The sequence below is a fragment of the Chamaea fasciata genome, unplaced genomic scaffold (assembly GCF_029207755.1).
Source record: "Chamaea fasciata isolate MVZ Bird 193981 ecotype frontalis unplaced genomic scaffold, bChaFas1.0.hap1 SCAF_9, whole genome shotgun sequence".
NCBI lineage: Eukaryota > Metazoa > Chordata > Aves > Passeriformes > Sylviidae > Chamaea > Chamaea fasciata.
In genome coordinates, this window is record NW_027094094.1 from 203,671 (window position 1) to 218,025 (window position 14,355).

General features: G+C 37.1%; 1 protein-coding gene across 1 annotated transcript in view; it reads left to right on the forward strand.

The window, feature by feature from the left end:
• Positions 1-425: 425 nt before the first annotated feature.
• CFAP46 (cilia and flagella associated protein 46) overlaps positions 426-14,355 on the forward strand; it is a 71,851-nt gene continuing 57,921 nt past the window's right edge. The window contains exons 1-11 of the mRNA XM_066190675.1: positions 426-474; positions 797-921; positions 1,903-2,034; positions 4,836-4,900; positions 5,413-5,577; positions 6,890-7,013; positions 8,371-8,465; positions 9,251-9,358; positions 10,409-10,508; positions 12,175-12,273; positions 13,663-13,853. Coding sequence (XP_066046772.1) covers positions 426-474; positions 797-921; positions 1,903-2,034; positions 4,836-4,900; positions 5,413-5,577; positions 6,890-7,013; positions 8,371-8,465; positions 9,251-9,358; positions 10,409-10,508; positions 12,175-12,273; positions 13,663-13,853 — 1,253 coding nt within the window. The remainder of the gene's footprint in view (positions 475-796; positions 922-1,902; positions 2,035-4,835; positions 4,901-5,412; positions 5,578-6,889; positions 7,014-8,370; positions 8,466-9,250; positions 9,359-10,408; positions 10,509-12,174; positions 12,274-13,662; positions 13,854-14,355) is intronic.

The window sequence follows — 14,355 nt, forward strand, 5'->3', positions numbered from 1 at the left end:
CTCCGGTGCCGCGGCGGTTTCCTAACCGCTCCCGCGGCCGCCACCGCAGCCGGGGCCGCGGCTCCCCCCGGGCTGGCCCGGCCCCGCCAGCGAGGCCGGGGGGCGGGAGGGACGGAGGGACGGAGGGAGGGACGGACGGAGGGAGGGAGAGAGGGAGGGAGGGAGGAACGGAGGGACGGAGGGACGGAGGGAGGGACGGAGGGAGGGCAGGTCCGCGTGTGTTGTGGGAACGCTGCCGGGATACGCGCCTGTACTGTGGGAACGGCGAGCGGCCGAGGGGCAGCCTGCGGATGTCTGGCGGACACCTCTGGCAGCCGCATCCCACGGCTGTGCGGGCAAGCGCTCGGAACCTTCGGAAAGGCCTCGAGCTCGCGGCTTAGAGCGGCCCCTCGCCGCTCGCCGGTGAAGCCGCGTCCAGCCGCGGGATGGAGCTGGCGGTGAGGGAGCGGCTGCTCGCCGCAGAGAGCGCAGGAGGTGAGCGGCCGGCCTCGTGGCCGTCTTTAAAAAGAACTGAAATTTAAATCCGACTTCTAACAGGAAAACAGTCTGATCCTAAACTGTTTTCTAAATTCAGTTAGTGGTGTGCTAACGTTAGTGATTTTTAATAGCAAGAGAATTGTTAATGCTTCATCTTAGAACTATGCTTTACTTGGTCAACATGTGTGTGACATTATTTTCCTTTAAAAAAATCTTAATTTATTTCTGCAGAGCAGAGACTGGATGTCATGTAGCTCATTTGAATGCAATCATGTCGGTACACCTGGAAGCAAAAATTCTTTTCCTTTTTTTATTTCAGATATTCAGGCTTTGAAGAATGCTTACGAGTTAATCAAATCAGCCAATGAAGGACAGTCTGCACTTGATTCGTCACATAACATCAGCACTGATTTATATGTTTTATGTGCTGAGCAAGCACTTCAGGTATGTAATTTAGTTCTTTTATGCACATTAAATAAAAACATATATATGATGCACTGTATTTACAGCTGTTACAGTTACTATTTTAAAAATTGCAGAAGTACCTGAGAAAAGTATTACACCGTTCTGGTTTTGGAGAGCAATTGTTCCAACATGCATTTTCCGTTAAAACTCCACCCCTAAATCTTCGTTCTTTTATAGTCAGTCAGCAAAGTGAGGTTTGTGGAGTTTGTAATCGTATCCAAATTAGCAAGGTGTACCATAATGTATACAAAAATATTTGCCGTGCCTGTTTTTTCTTGTTATGGAAAAGTTAGCATTAAGCAGTTTGGTTATGACTGAAGAAAATATGTCTGTGAACATCCATGCTAGGCAAAAGAACCCTAATAAAAATTATAACCCTGGTCCATTCTAATGATGAAAGGATGTTGCTAATTAAAATGACTTATATACAATGTGGTAGAGATTTTTAATTTTGAAGTATTTGTTAATATTCAGTTTATGATTGTAAGTGATTGGGTTTTAAGCAGGGTTTGTAGTAAAACTTTTTTTCCTCCTCAAGCTGCAATCCAGTCAAAATCTGTCTGTGGTCTGAAAATTGAGATGTAGCAATGACAAATCCTGCCAGCTAACACCCTTCCTTAAAAAAACCCCAAAATTCTGTTGAGAATTTTGTCTTTATGTTAACAATTGTGTTTAAAATGAAACATTTTTTGGGTACTGTAAACAGTTCTATGACTGACTGAGGAGTTTTGTTAAATAAAGAAGCTTTTTTTTTGCATACATTTGGAATGACAAAAGTATGCCCTTAATAAATTGTAATGGGCTTAGACCACAAGTGGTATGGACCTCTGGGGAATATTACCTACATACTGGTATGGAGTTAGGTGTTACCCTTGATTAGGTGTGCATTTTAAAAAGCTAACAATTCTTAATAATTTGTTGCATTTTTTAAAATACTGAAATGCTTTTTTTGGGTTTTAGCTAGGATATCAGGAAATTAGCAGTGATTGTCTACAGATGTATTTTAAAGGAAGATGTCCTGTGAACCAGTTTCTTGGCAGAGCATATTTGTGCCAAGGCCAGTTGCATGCTCCACACTCTACAGATAATTTGGTGAGAAATTATGAAGATTGCTTTATATTAAGCATGGTTTTATAAGTATTTATTCCTAGGTTTTTATGTGTTGCTTTCAGTTATTTGAAATACACAAGGATAATCAGGACTGTGAGAAAAAACAAAGGAAATATATTAACAAGTATGTGAGTAAACAAAACTTACCATCTGAATCAGACTAATATTTAATATATTTTGGAGAAGACAATAAAAAAGAATACTTGTAAAAATTTTTAGGTAATTAAAGTCACCCTCTTACCTTTTCACTTAAATATGATACTTTCAGACCAAATTAGCTGTAACTGTTAAAATAATTACTGATTTTATTTGGGAAGCATTTTGTAGGCTTGTGGGAAGTGAAGGAGTGAAGAAGCCGTCAGAGAGGTTGTACAGTTCATTTCTGTGGTGGTGTACTTCCAGCATTCATCAGGAACATTTCCAGTAGTACTTGGATGTGGCTTTTTATCATGAGAGGTGGAAGCAACTCTGCAGGATGCTTTTGCTCCTGTGTGTTACTTTGAGCTATTACAATTCCACATATAAGAAAAGTAGTTTTTATCTCCTGCTGGTTTTAAAATGGAGTGGGATCTGTTTTCTATCTTCAGTATTTCACTTGTCCTTGTGCTGTGACCAGTCAGCTTTGATCATCTGTTCATGGTATCTAGCCCCCAAAAACATCCTTAACAGATATTTAGAATCATGCAGTATTCTGAGTTACAGGGGACGCACAAGGATTATCAAAGTCCAACTCCTGGCTCTGCACAGCACAACTCCAAAAATCCCACCCTGTACCTGAGAGAGTTGTCCAAATGCTCCTTGAGGTCTGTCAGCCTTGGTGCCTTGACCACTGCTCAGAGGAGCCTGTTCCAGTGCCCGACCACCCTCTGGGAGAAGGACCTTTTCCTGATGTCCAGCCTAAAATTTTCCTGACACAGCTGCAGCAGTTCCTTGGATCCTGTCCATGGTCACGGAGAGCAGAGGTCGGTGCTGCCCTTCCACTGGCTCTGAGGAGGAAGCTGCAGACTGCGAGGTCTCCCCTCAGACTCCTCCAGGCTGAACAAGCCAAGGCACCTCAGCCAGTCCTTACACGGCTTCCTCACTAGGCCTTCACCATCTTTGTAACTCATAGTTTGTGTTACTTGTTCACAAATAAACTCGAGAGATGTTTTAGTAGTTTCTTTGAATAATGTGTTTGAATTAATTTTCAAGCTAGAATCTTTCCCTGTTACATTTTCTGTACTTTCTTTCTTCTCCGAGCACACATGCAGAATAACTGGTCAGTGGGCACTTTAAAACTTCATGCATGTTTGAAATGTCCAGCTGTGTTTCTAAATTAACAAACTAATCTGTTATGTTTTGTGAATCTCAGTCAAAATTTCCTGTTTTCTTCTTGGCTCTTGCTAACTTCTTAGAAGTTAGAAGTGGTCCCAGATTGTACAGTCCTGGCTTGGTTGTTTGTGTCGTGTTGTAATGGTCTTTTAAGATACACTTCACATGAGCTGTAAAGTTTTTACTGCTGTGTTCCTAGATAATTTATGAAAGTATGAGTGGTGCAACATCTCATGCCATGTGACTAACTAATCATCATTCACTTAGAAAAGATAAATTTGTCCTTCTCCTGGTTTCCATCCTAAGGAATCCTTCTTAATTGATTAATATGTTTGTATTCTTAAGGACCAAGTGCAACTTCTCTACTTCAGTATGCATTTCATCTCTGGTTTTTTCCTTATCTAGGCAGTTCCCATTAATTGCTCAGTACCCTTCTTATGCCATCGCAGAGTTCAGAAAATCAGTCCCAATTCCCTTGGAGAGTTTAATTTCTCTTTTCTAGCATACTGTAGAGACCCCCTCTGGTGTCATCCAATTCCTGCTCATCCAGCTCCACCTTGGCTTTGCTATTTGCACTGCATCCTTTCAAAAAGCCCTTTATAGTGTCTCACCCATCTTCTTTACACCCTGCCTTCAGGAATTTGTACCTACTGATGAGATCTTCCCTGAGCTGCTTTCTCCAGGCTCAACAGTCTCAGCTGTCTTTCCCCAAAGGAGAGGTGCTTCAGTTCTTTCTTGACCTTTGCAGCCCCATCTTGGACTCTCCAGAGCATCCATGTCTCTCTTGTACTGAGGAGCCCAGAACTGGGAACAGTGTTCCTGGTGTGGCCTCACCAATGCTGAGTAGAAGGGAAGGATCCCATCCCTCAGCCTGCTGGCTGAACTCCTCCTAAGGCATCCCTGGACACTGTCAACCACCTTTGCAGCTAGGGAATGCTGCTGTCTCGTATTCTTTGACTTGGTGTCCAGTGGGGCGCTCTGAAGAGCTGGTTCCCAGCTCCTTTAGGGATAAAAAGGGCGTGCCTGCCACATTGTTCAGTTGATGAATTTCTGTTGCAGCCTTTTTGAAGAAAATAATTCCTCGAGATTTTTAATGGGACAAGCAAATATAACCTCTTTTCCCACTGGATTTGCTCTTTGATATTTCTGAATTTTTTTTGCTGAAGGCTTAAAAAGTATGCAGCTTTGTATTTTTGGAAAATTTCAATCCCAATAATTAGTATTTGGCAGAAATGAAGTACGTTGAAAATATAGTCTTAAAATTTGAAATCAGGAAAACATAAAAATAGGCTATCAACCAGTTTTTAGTTATTCTGTTTCTATAACAACAACTTACTCTGGCAGTATGTTTTAGTTGAGATTGGTCTGAAAATAAAATTTATGAAATATGAACATATTGAAATAGGAAAAGAACCTACTGGTTTATAAAAGCCATGTGCAAATTGCACTAGCTTTCCTTTGTTCTATTCTAGGAAGAGTTTGAAAAGTTTGTGCTGTTTTTTATGAAGGCAATAGATTTTGCAACCCATGACAGAAGGTAGGCCCTATTGACGGGATTAACTCGAAATCCCGGGAAATGCTACTGATCTGTCTTTTCAATTGTTTGTCTTGATTTTCATTAGTAGCATGGAGTTGTATTGTTTGGGTTTTTTCTTTAGGTTTTCCCTTCCATTTTGTGACTTCTGTTACTGCTGTGTGTGCTGTCACAACATAAGGATACTGCAGTCTTACATTGACAGGATGAGCAATCCTGTTTAAAGCTGGTAGATCCCTCAGCATTTCTTACCCTTTTATAGTTATGATCTATAGAATGAGAGCACCACGTTAGCTTATTTTTAAGTGGTTAATTAATGAGTATAGTTGCAAGAGTTACCATAATCTTCTTGTGCTGTACTGGTCCTTTCAGTTCGTAGTCAGAATTGCTTCCAATGAAAAGTAAAAGTTGCACTTTTCAACTTCTTAGAAGTGTCTTACAGTACTCAGGCAGTAATTTTATGTTTATTCAAGTTCATTAAATACTAAGGGGTTTTTTTAATTCTTATTTTTCAGGTATTTCTTTTTGATATATAATGCTTCAGTTCTTTATTGGCAGCTTGTGAGGCCATTTCTGAAGCCTGGATTCCGCTATTGCCTTATTCCAAGCCTTTCACAGATTGTTACAGCATTAAACCAAATTGAAGAGCAAGACAATGAATGGCGAGCAGAACTCATGATGTAAGTTTAATTTTATATTTTCATATGGGCATTCTGTAGTCCTTTCGGGACTGCTGTCTGACATAGTCTTTAATAAGGAATATTTCACTGGTAATGTTGTAGATGTATTTATTGTGAAAAGCTTAATTAATAACTTTTTGTAGAGATACAAATGCACTGAACATAAAAGGTGCTTCATTTCAATATTTACTTTAAGCCTGAAGTTTTAGTGGCAGAGATAGGTGTGCCCGAGGTCGGATGTGTAGTTTCACAGTCATTTTGGATGTAGTGTTTGAGTCATTGATAGTAATTGGAAATAAATGGTGTATAAATATCAATGTATTACCATCATTGCATTTCCAGAGCAAAGCTGGAGCATAAACCTTGAGATAAGTGTACTGAGAAAAATAGTTTTATGTGCAACAGGAGGAGTGTCCATGTAATTTTTCAAGGTCCCACAACCTTTTGCAGAGGTGTTTTGGTCCTCTGTTCAACAGACTGATTCCAGTTCCTCTTGCACTCCTACCATAGCTTTTTCCCTTTCTGTTTGTGAACTTTTCTGTTTCTTTGGCCTATGACTGTGGTTTATTGCTATGTAGCATTTTTTTCATAAACTGAAACTGGAGGGAAGTAACAAAACGTGCCAAAAGGTGTGCTAAGGACTATCTGGAATACCATTCATGCAGCTTCTTGGTACCAAACTCCTGCTGGGGTATTGATGAGAACAAACAAATGTACACAGTGAGTTTGTGTTATAAAACTAATGGTTGCGTTTATTTGTTTTAAAGTTGTATTTATTTCTAAATATTTTTTTATTATGATTATCATTGTTGTTAATTTATGTTGTGGAGTCACAGGGTCTTTTTCAGTCAAATCAGATGAAGTATAGAAAATCCAGTAGATATATTGCAGTTTCCAATACGAATAGTTTTCTTTTGCTAAATGGCTTTGAAATACTAGGCTTTGCAGTAGTTGAGGGAGAATCTTAGAATACGTCTCACAGAAATGTTTTTCTCATACACTTTAAAATAATTAATCTTTTGAATTCCAGTTAGCTTGTTGAGAAAAGTTTTCACAAAAAACCGCAAGATTTTCCAAGATTCTTATTGTGATCTGCTCTTAATATGCGTTAACAGCTGTATATATCTGGAAGAAGCAAAAATGTAGAAATTAGAGGATGTCTTCTGTGTTGAGTCAATGCTTTATAGCACTAATCGATTGTACTGCATTTGGAAGTGGTACCTTGGATACAAGGAGTGTTAAAAAATATAGCAAAGAATTATTTTGGAAAGTATTAATAAATATTTAATGCAAACATTTATTTTATCTGCAGAAATTTACTTGAGTGCTTCCTTGACGCTTCAAAACTGGAAGAAGCAAAAGAGTTTTCATCTACTGCAGCAGTCTTTATTAAGGAAAATGTTCCAGATAAATACTCTCAAATATTTTCTTTAATGGTAATGCTGAAAAATATTTTAAATTCCCATTAAGACAGGAGCTCTGTCTACATTTCATAAGATCATAGTTATAATTGTTATATGTTTTCTTCATTTAAATTTTGTGTGCTACCAAACAATTCAGTAGCTATGCAGAGATTTTCACAAATTGTGTATTTTTGATACTGTAAGCTAAAGAGCTCCCTACTGCTCCATGTTTTTTTGACATATCTTAATATATTGGGGATAACTGTGGCTAACCCCCAAAATTCTGTTTGGGATTAATTACTATTGAAAGAGAAGGTGTAGTGAGAGCAATTTAACCTGACTTATGCCACTGAGGGCACATTAATATCTGTTGACTTTTCTCATGCTGATAAATACTTAAGTGATTCAGATTGAACCCTATAAGTAATTCTGAAAATTGGAGGATATGACAATAGTTCACATTTCTTGCATGCCCTAATTTGGGAAGTAAGAGGGTGAAGGCAAATGCAGCAAAAGCAGAAAGAGGCAAATAAAACTTGAAGTTGTGTGCAGGCATATTTTCTTTCATTCTACTACACTGTCTGTTGTCTTTTCCTGTCCGTCCCCCAATCACTGCATTCCAAAAGTGTATGTTTGTATTACAAATTTCTCTAACATTAGAATTAAGAGAACCAATATACAACAGAGGTGTGATAATAATTAAGTAATCAACCTGGGGCAAGCTTGAAATTGCTTTTGTATTTTTTAGAAGAATTATTGAGCAAATTATTATTTGACAGTGTCCTTAAAGAGGAGAATAAAGTGGTTCTAAAACTGTGCTTGGACTACAGAAGTATGATCCAAACTATTGAGTGCTTCAGTAGCAGCTTAGTGGAGTTCTGCAAAACTTAGTGTTCCAGTACAGCTTAAGTAATCGGTGTTGACAGTTCTGGGCAGTCAGTGTGGGGGCCAGAAGAAATGATCTGCACACTATTACTGTGTAACTTTCCAGTTAAATTGAAATAACTGCAGTTTATTGTAATGTCTTCATAATATTTTTTCGCCTGCCTATATTCTATAGGTTCAAATAAAATTTAATTTGGCTTGCTTTTCTCAGCTGGATGAGATGATTTCAGAATGAGTTTTATCAAAAGGTGTAAAAAAATGCATTACTTAGGATTCTAACTCAGAAGGTAGTTCCACATTTATATTTCTGCTAATAGTTCTGATCCTGACTATTGAAATGTCAGTATAGCTCTACTGGGTGATCCTTGTATTATCTGTGCAGAACAATATGGATTATCATAGTAGCCACATTGCCCACAGTCAACGTACCTGCTGTATTTTAGCCCTGTTGGGCGTTGGGCCTTTGCTTATTTAATCAAATAATAATTAAATTGTTATTTTATAGGTGTATCACAAACTAATGGATATTTCCCAGGTAGAGAAGGAAACAGAGAATTCCATCCATCTTTCAATTGTTTATAAAATGCAGGTGTTAAAGTTGTAAGTATGAAAATGTATCCTTCCACTTGTACTTGGATGCTGTATATTGCAGAGGTAGGATCAGGTTCAGGGATCCCGTATGCTTGTAGAAAAATCTACTGCAGAGTTTAATTCCTCAAAAGGAAAATTAAAATGACGGTTTGGGTAGTAACAGTCAGGTCTGTCTAGAGAACAGCCTCATCTAAAAAGTGAGCTAGCTCTTTGGGAATGTAGGGATTAGTGTGTTGTACAGATATTGCCAGGAAAAAGAATTTAAGAGTCTGAAAGAAATTTTAATATCAGATGGACTCCATTTCCATCCCCAAGCTGTGTACAAGAAGGTAAAGATGAAGTGGGAAAATCACCTAAAATACAATGTACAAATCATGGAGCATAATGCTTTTTAAACTTTTTAAATTTTAAAGGTATAAGAAAAATTTGAAAATTAGACTTCATAGCAAAATCTCATGTAAGTTTTTTTTTTATTGTCACAAGATTTCCCCGTTTTAAGAATATTGATTCTTTTCTTTGTAACAATGAATTAATTTATACTGACATTATGGGAAAGGGGTCTTGCACACTTTTTTGTTGTTCTGGAACAAAATTTACTGTCTGAAATATTAATTCACATACTGAAGTTAGGTTTCATTGATTTTTTTTTTTTTCTTGATATTTCAATATCCAGGTAGCCCACTGATACCTTGGAATAAGAGCCATCAGTTCTGAAGTTAGGACAGTTATTTCAAATTTTTAATGCAATAACATTTCTCATGAAAAATAATGACCCAATTCCTCATATGTTGCAGGCAGTGGGACACAAATGTATTTCCAAGTGATGCCACCGCAAATCTGAATTCTTTATATGTGCTTTTGAAACACTATGGCACACCTCCGGCATCTCTTCTCAATGTGAAGTGAGTTTTATTTGTCACAGTCCCCCTGGAAGTTGATGATGAAGCTGATCCTGCTTCCATTGAAGTCTGACAAAATTCCCGATGGCCTTGCAGAGATTGAACTGTTGCTTAGTTGTTTTTCTTGTGTTAACACGTAGGTCATGTTAAAAAAGGACAAAATCGTATTAGGCTTTGTGACAGAGCCCAAAATTAAATATCTTCTTCCATACAGCTGTTATATTTAATCAGTATAACATGATTAAATCTTTCCATAATAATTTCTTATTGATAAAACGAGATTTTTGAAAGGTCTTATAATTGACACGTACTTTTCAGACTGTAGTTAATTTTTACCTTTTCCTGGGGCCCTTCCCAATGCTTCAGCGTAAGTTTGAAAGACTAAACTGACCACTATTCCAGTGGTTACATCACAGCTGTTACATATGGAAGTAATACTGCATTTACTTGTTAAGGTAAAGCCTCTTTGACAATGTTCAGGTATCTCATAACTTGCCCTGTTCTGAACAGTACACTGTGCTCATTTGGTTATTTACAAACATCCAAACAGCTAGAACATAGTCTCCATCTCTGCGTCTGTGTTCTTAAATCCATCAGTGTTCTGGACTGAGTCTAGGAACTAACTGCTTTGTGTGCCAGTTCATTGAGTTGTATTTCCAAAATTTTCTGCAATCTTTCTACAGTCTGAAGTTTCTTACTTCACCATGTCTGTGCTTCATGCATTTCATTCTGTATTTTTTGTCTTCTTCAGGGACTGTACAGACTGCATAGGAGTATTCTAATTATTTTCCATAAACAGATTAACTTTTGTATTTTTCATGTAGCCAACTTTGAACTCTTTTATTTTTCTTTGTAAACTCTGAGTATTTGTATAATTATTGTAATTATTATTATAATTATAATAATATTTAACATCATAATAATAATTCCTCTAATGTTCATATGACTTTAAGGTTTTCAGATACATTGCACAATTACCTTCAAATAGAGTTTTTTTAATTCCATGGAAGAGCAATATCAAATTCTCTGAGTGATGTTTTTGTCTTTTTGAAGGATTTCTTTGATTCTGGAATTAGCTCGTTTTTCTCTGAAAGTAAACTGCACTGAGCTGGCAGTTCGTTGTATACTTGATTTGAAGAGCGCTCCAATTACTGTAAGTTCTAATTATATGGGTTTGGATTTTTTTACACACCCCCATACTCCCACATCCCTTTTTTGTTTTAAAAATAGTGCTGACGATTCTACAGTATTCTGTCCATCTGTATATTGTTTATATATTCGTTGATATAAATAATTATTTGGATACTTGATCTATTCCTAAACTAGAGAAGTAGATACAAGGTCAGAAAGTAGGGTGTGGGTAGACTAGAGTGATTAGCAGTGCAGTTTGTTTTGGCAGATAAATATTAATTAAAGTCTTGCTTGCATTTTTAAAATGTTACCTGTGCAAGAGTTTGATCAGAAGTTAAATTCCAGTTTCTATTATAATGATCCCACTTACAGTTACTCATAAAATTTAGCTTATCCTCACAGAATTTTTTTTTATTCCATGTGTCTGATTCAGGCCCATAATTCTGAACATTTCCTGAAAGTCTAAAATAATATACCAATCCATAGCATTCTACTGGAAGATGTGTTTAAATCCCCTAGATCAAAAATTCACAAGGATTTAGTCTAAGTATTTGTTTAGACAGTAGTGGGAAATATCTGTTGTGTGGCAGTAATAGAAGAACTTGGCTTCCATTTCTACCTTCTCCGTTGCAGTTAATATGTTTTAAGTGACCATTTTCTGATTGCCAAGCATCATTTGACAGTGATTTCTTGTTATAGTAGAGTAAGAGAAATCTATGTCAAAATTTCAGTTCCTTGGCTTTTGCCAAATACTGGCAGATTTCTCAAACATAACATGAATTTCATCTCTGTGTCTATTTGTCATTAAGTTTTTCACAATCTCTTCTCTTTTCCAGTCATGGGGATGTTAAATTACCAAAGGTCATGCTGAGTAATTTGATAATAGCTCATCATGAATTAGGAAAGGAGAGGCTGTCTGAATTTCCTTACTACACCAATTTAACTCAAATAGAGCATATCTTAGGTGTTTCCATGATCCATACATACTATCTATATTGTTTAATAGTCAGCTCTTTCCTAAAGCTGTTAAAGGTCTAACCTCATTTTTCACTTAAAAGTTTCACTGCCCATCAAGCTGAAACCTTTCTGTCTTGACTAGCACCTGTTTATTCCAAGCACGTACCTTTTCAATAGCATTAATGAGTAAATGGAAGAGGGCAGATTTAAATCAGATGTTTTGAAAATATTCTTCCTTGTGAGAGTGGTGAGGCCCCGGCACAGGCTGCCTGGAAATGCTGTGGCTGCTCCGTCCCTGGAAGTGTTCAAGGCCAGGTCAGACAGGGTTTGGGGCATATTAGGATAGTGGAAGGTGTCCCTACCCATGGCAGGGTGTTGGAACTGGATGGGGTTTAAGGCCCCTTCCAACCCAAACCGTTCTGTGATTCTATGATTCTATTAGAACTGAAATCAAATTACAGTATAGGAGGAATCAGGTGAAAGCTGGTTTTCTTACTGCAAATTCTGGCAAGGAACAGTTTAAAAATTATTTTGCAGCCTCCAGTGAGTAAAAAGTGACTGCAGTTCAAACAACAAATTCTATTCCCTTTTTATCATTTCAGTTAACTGGCTAGTAGCAGGATTTTCAGTAGAAAAGTGCAGTGCTGAGTTACTGTAATTGCATGGGTTTAATCTTTATTGTATTTCTTTTTAATATTGAAATTAGCATTTTGTGTATTAATACTTCATAGGAGCGAGGGAAACTTATTGAGATAGAATGTCTGGAATGTGAATATGAAATGAAGAAAAATGACGCTGAAATTGTGACTTATAGCAAAGGAGTTGTTGAGGTATGTTCTTTAACTTTGAGAGAAAAGTGAAAGTTTTAATTTGTTAAATGTGGAAAATTGCATTTGACTGTGTGTCTTAATTACATTATACTGACAAGGAATTCTTTTAAGCTTCATATTCTTTTAAATTGGACTGCCAAGAAGGAAACGGAGAAAAATAAGCCACAGTTGTGTGTTGCTCCCGTAAGTCTTCTGTCTGACCATAAAGGTTCCTAGCATACTACTTTCCAAGGGCAAAGATGGCAGCATTTAGGCATGGAAGGGCAGCGCTCTCATGCTTTTGTATTTTGCCTTTATGGGATCTCTTCCATGGAATATCTTGGGTTGGAAAGGACCACTAGGGATCATTGAGTCCATCTCAACTGTGATTGCATGTTATGGTCGATATCATACAAATTCTTATGTCAGAGAAATGCAGATTGTTCCTGATGAATTGTCACGCTAGGGAGGATTTTCTTGAATTTCTGTGGTCGGTTGGCTCAGCTGTAATTCAGACCATCAAAGTTAGAAGCCTAAATATCAGTATTATCATTGGGGTTGGAGAGATGCCTACAATGAGCAGGTTAGACCAGCTGTTAGGGTCACCTAACATTCCTACAGTGGGAAGTAGGAATCTGTTTAATGAAAATTGGTAGTGGGAAGACTTACTCCTATCTAGGGCTGTTATCATTTTGGACTTCAGAAATTCCACTCACCTTTTGAAAGAAAACCTCCTGTTAATGAGTTCTTCGTAATATGAACCACTACTAATAAAAAACGTAAACCAGGATATTTAGGTATTTCTAAACATGAAGTCTGCAAGTGTATGCAGTTGAAGAGGGATACTGGTTTTTTCCTGGGGTTTTTTTGGTGGATTTTTTGTTTGTTCATTTGTTTTGGTTTTTTGTGTGGTTTTTTGTTGTTCTTATTTTTGCTTGCATAACCTCTAAAAATAATATAATGAATTATGTCAGTTACTGTAAGTAACATTGGCTTTTTGATTTAATAAGGATCAAGTTTAATTGGCAGTATGGCAAATTCCATTCTTAATATTTCTTTTTTTCCTCTTCTGTACTGCATCTGTAGCTGAGTGTGAAAAAAACCCAAAACGACTACACCTTCTGAATTCACAAGTATTCACAAGTATTCATCAAGTTTTGTTTACCATAAGAATGGGGACTAGCTGACAGACATCTGCCAGAAATACGTGATAGCAGTCTGGAGCACCTAAAAGAAATTAAAAAAATAATAAAAAAATTAAAGGAATTACTAAGAAAAAGGTTTCCAAAGTCTGCTGGCTGAGGAACTATTTTTCTACTGAAAATAGTCCTAAGATTAAAATTTGGAGAAACATGCAAGAAATTCCATTTATTAAATTCAGTAGTGCTAATTAATTTTTCATGTATGTAGGCTCGGCTGAAATTGATAAAAAATCTCGAATTAACGTTAAAACGTGCAGTTCAGTTGGGAGATCCTGGTGTGATTCAGGTTGTTTGTGCAACCCAGTGGAATCTGTGCTTACCACTGCTACAACACAATTTGCATCAACATGTGCGAAAGCCATTGATCTCGGTTGCTGATGTCCTTGAAGAGATTGACAGGTAATTTTCAATGCTGTGTAGCTTTTTGAAAGGTCTCAAAGCATCAAACTCATTTAAAAGCTCAAGTTTTGTGATGTTAAGTGTGTTTGAGAATTTTCCACTAGCTTGTAATAAATGCATGTCTGCACACATTTCCCTGTAAAGCATTTAATTGTAGGTTCCTTTCAGGCACAGTCTTACGCTGTTTAAGGATCTGTAACAAATATTGAAATATTTTAGGAATTTAAAAATACTCTAGTCAAAATTATGTGAGAAAACTCCAAATCTGCAGTATGTGTGTTAGACTGTGGTCTAGATTCCTGTGTTAACATCACTTTTGTTGGTTAGAAACATGAAATTCAAAAAATTACTTTTGAAAAAACATCACGGCTTCTATATTATATGTCACATAAGACACTTCTTGCAAGATATCATTTTTGTATCTCTGGTGATTCTTCTTTTCAATTCAAAACCTTCTTTTTAACTGAAAAACCTACTGTATGAAGAAAATGTATTAATTTTT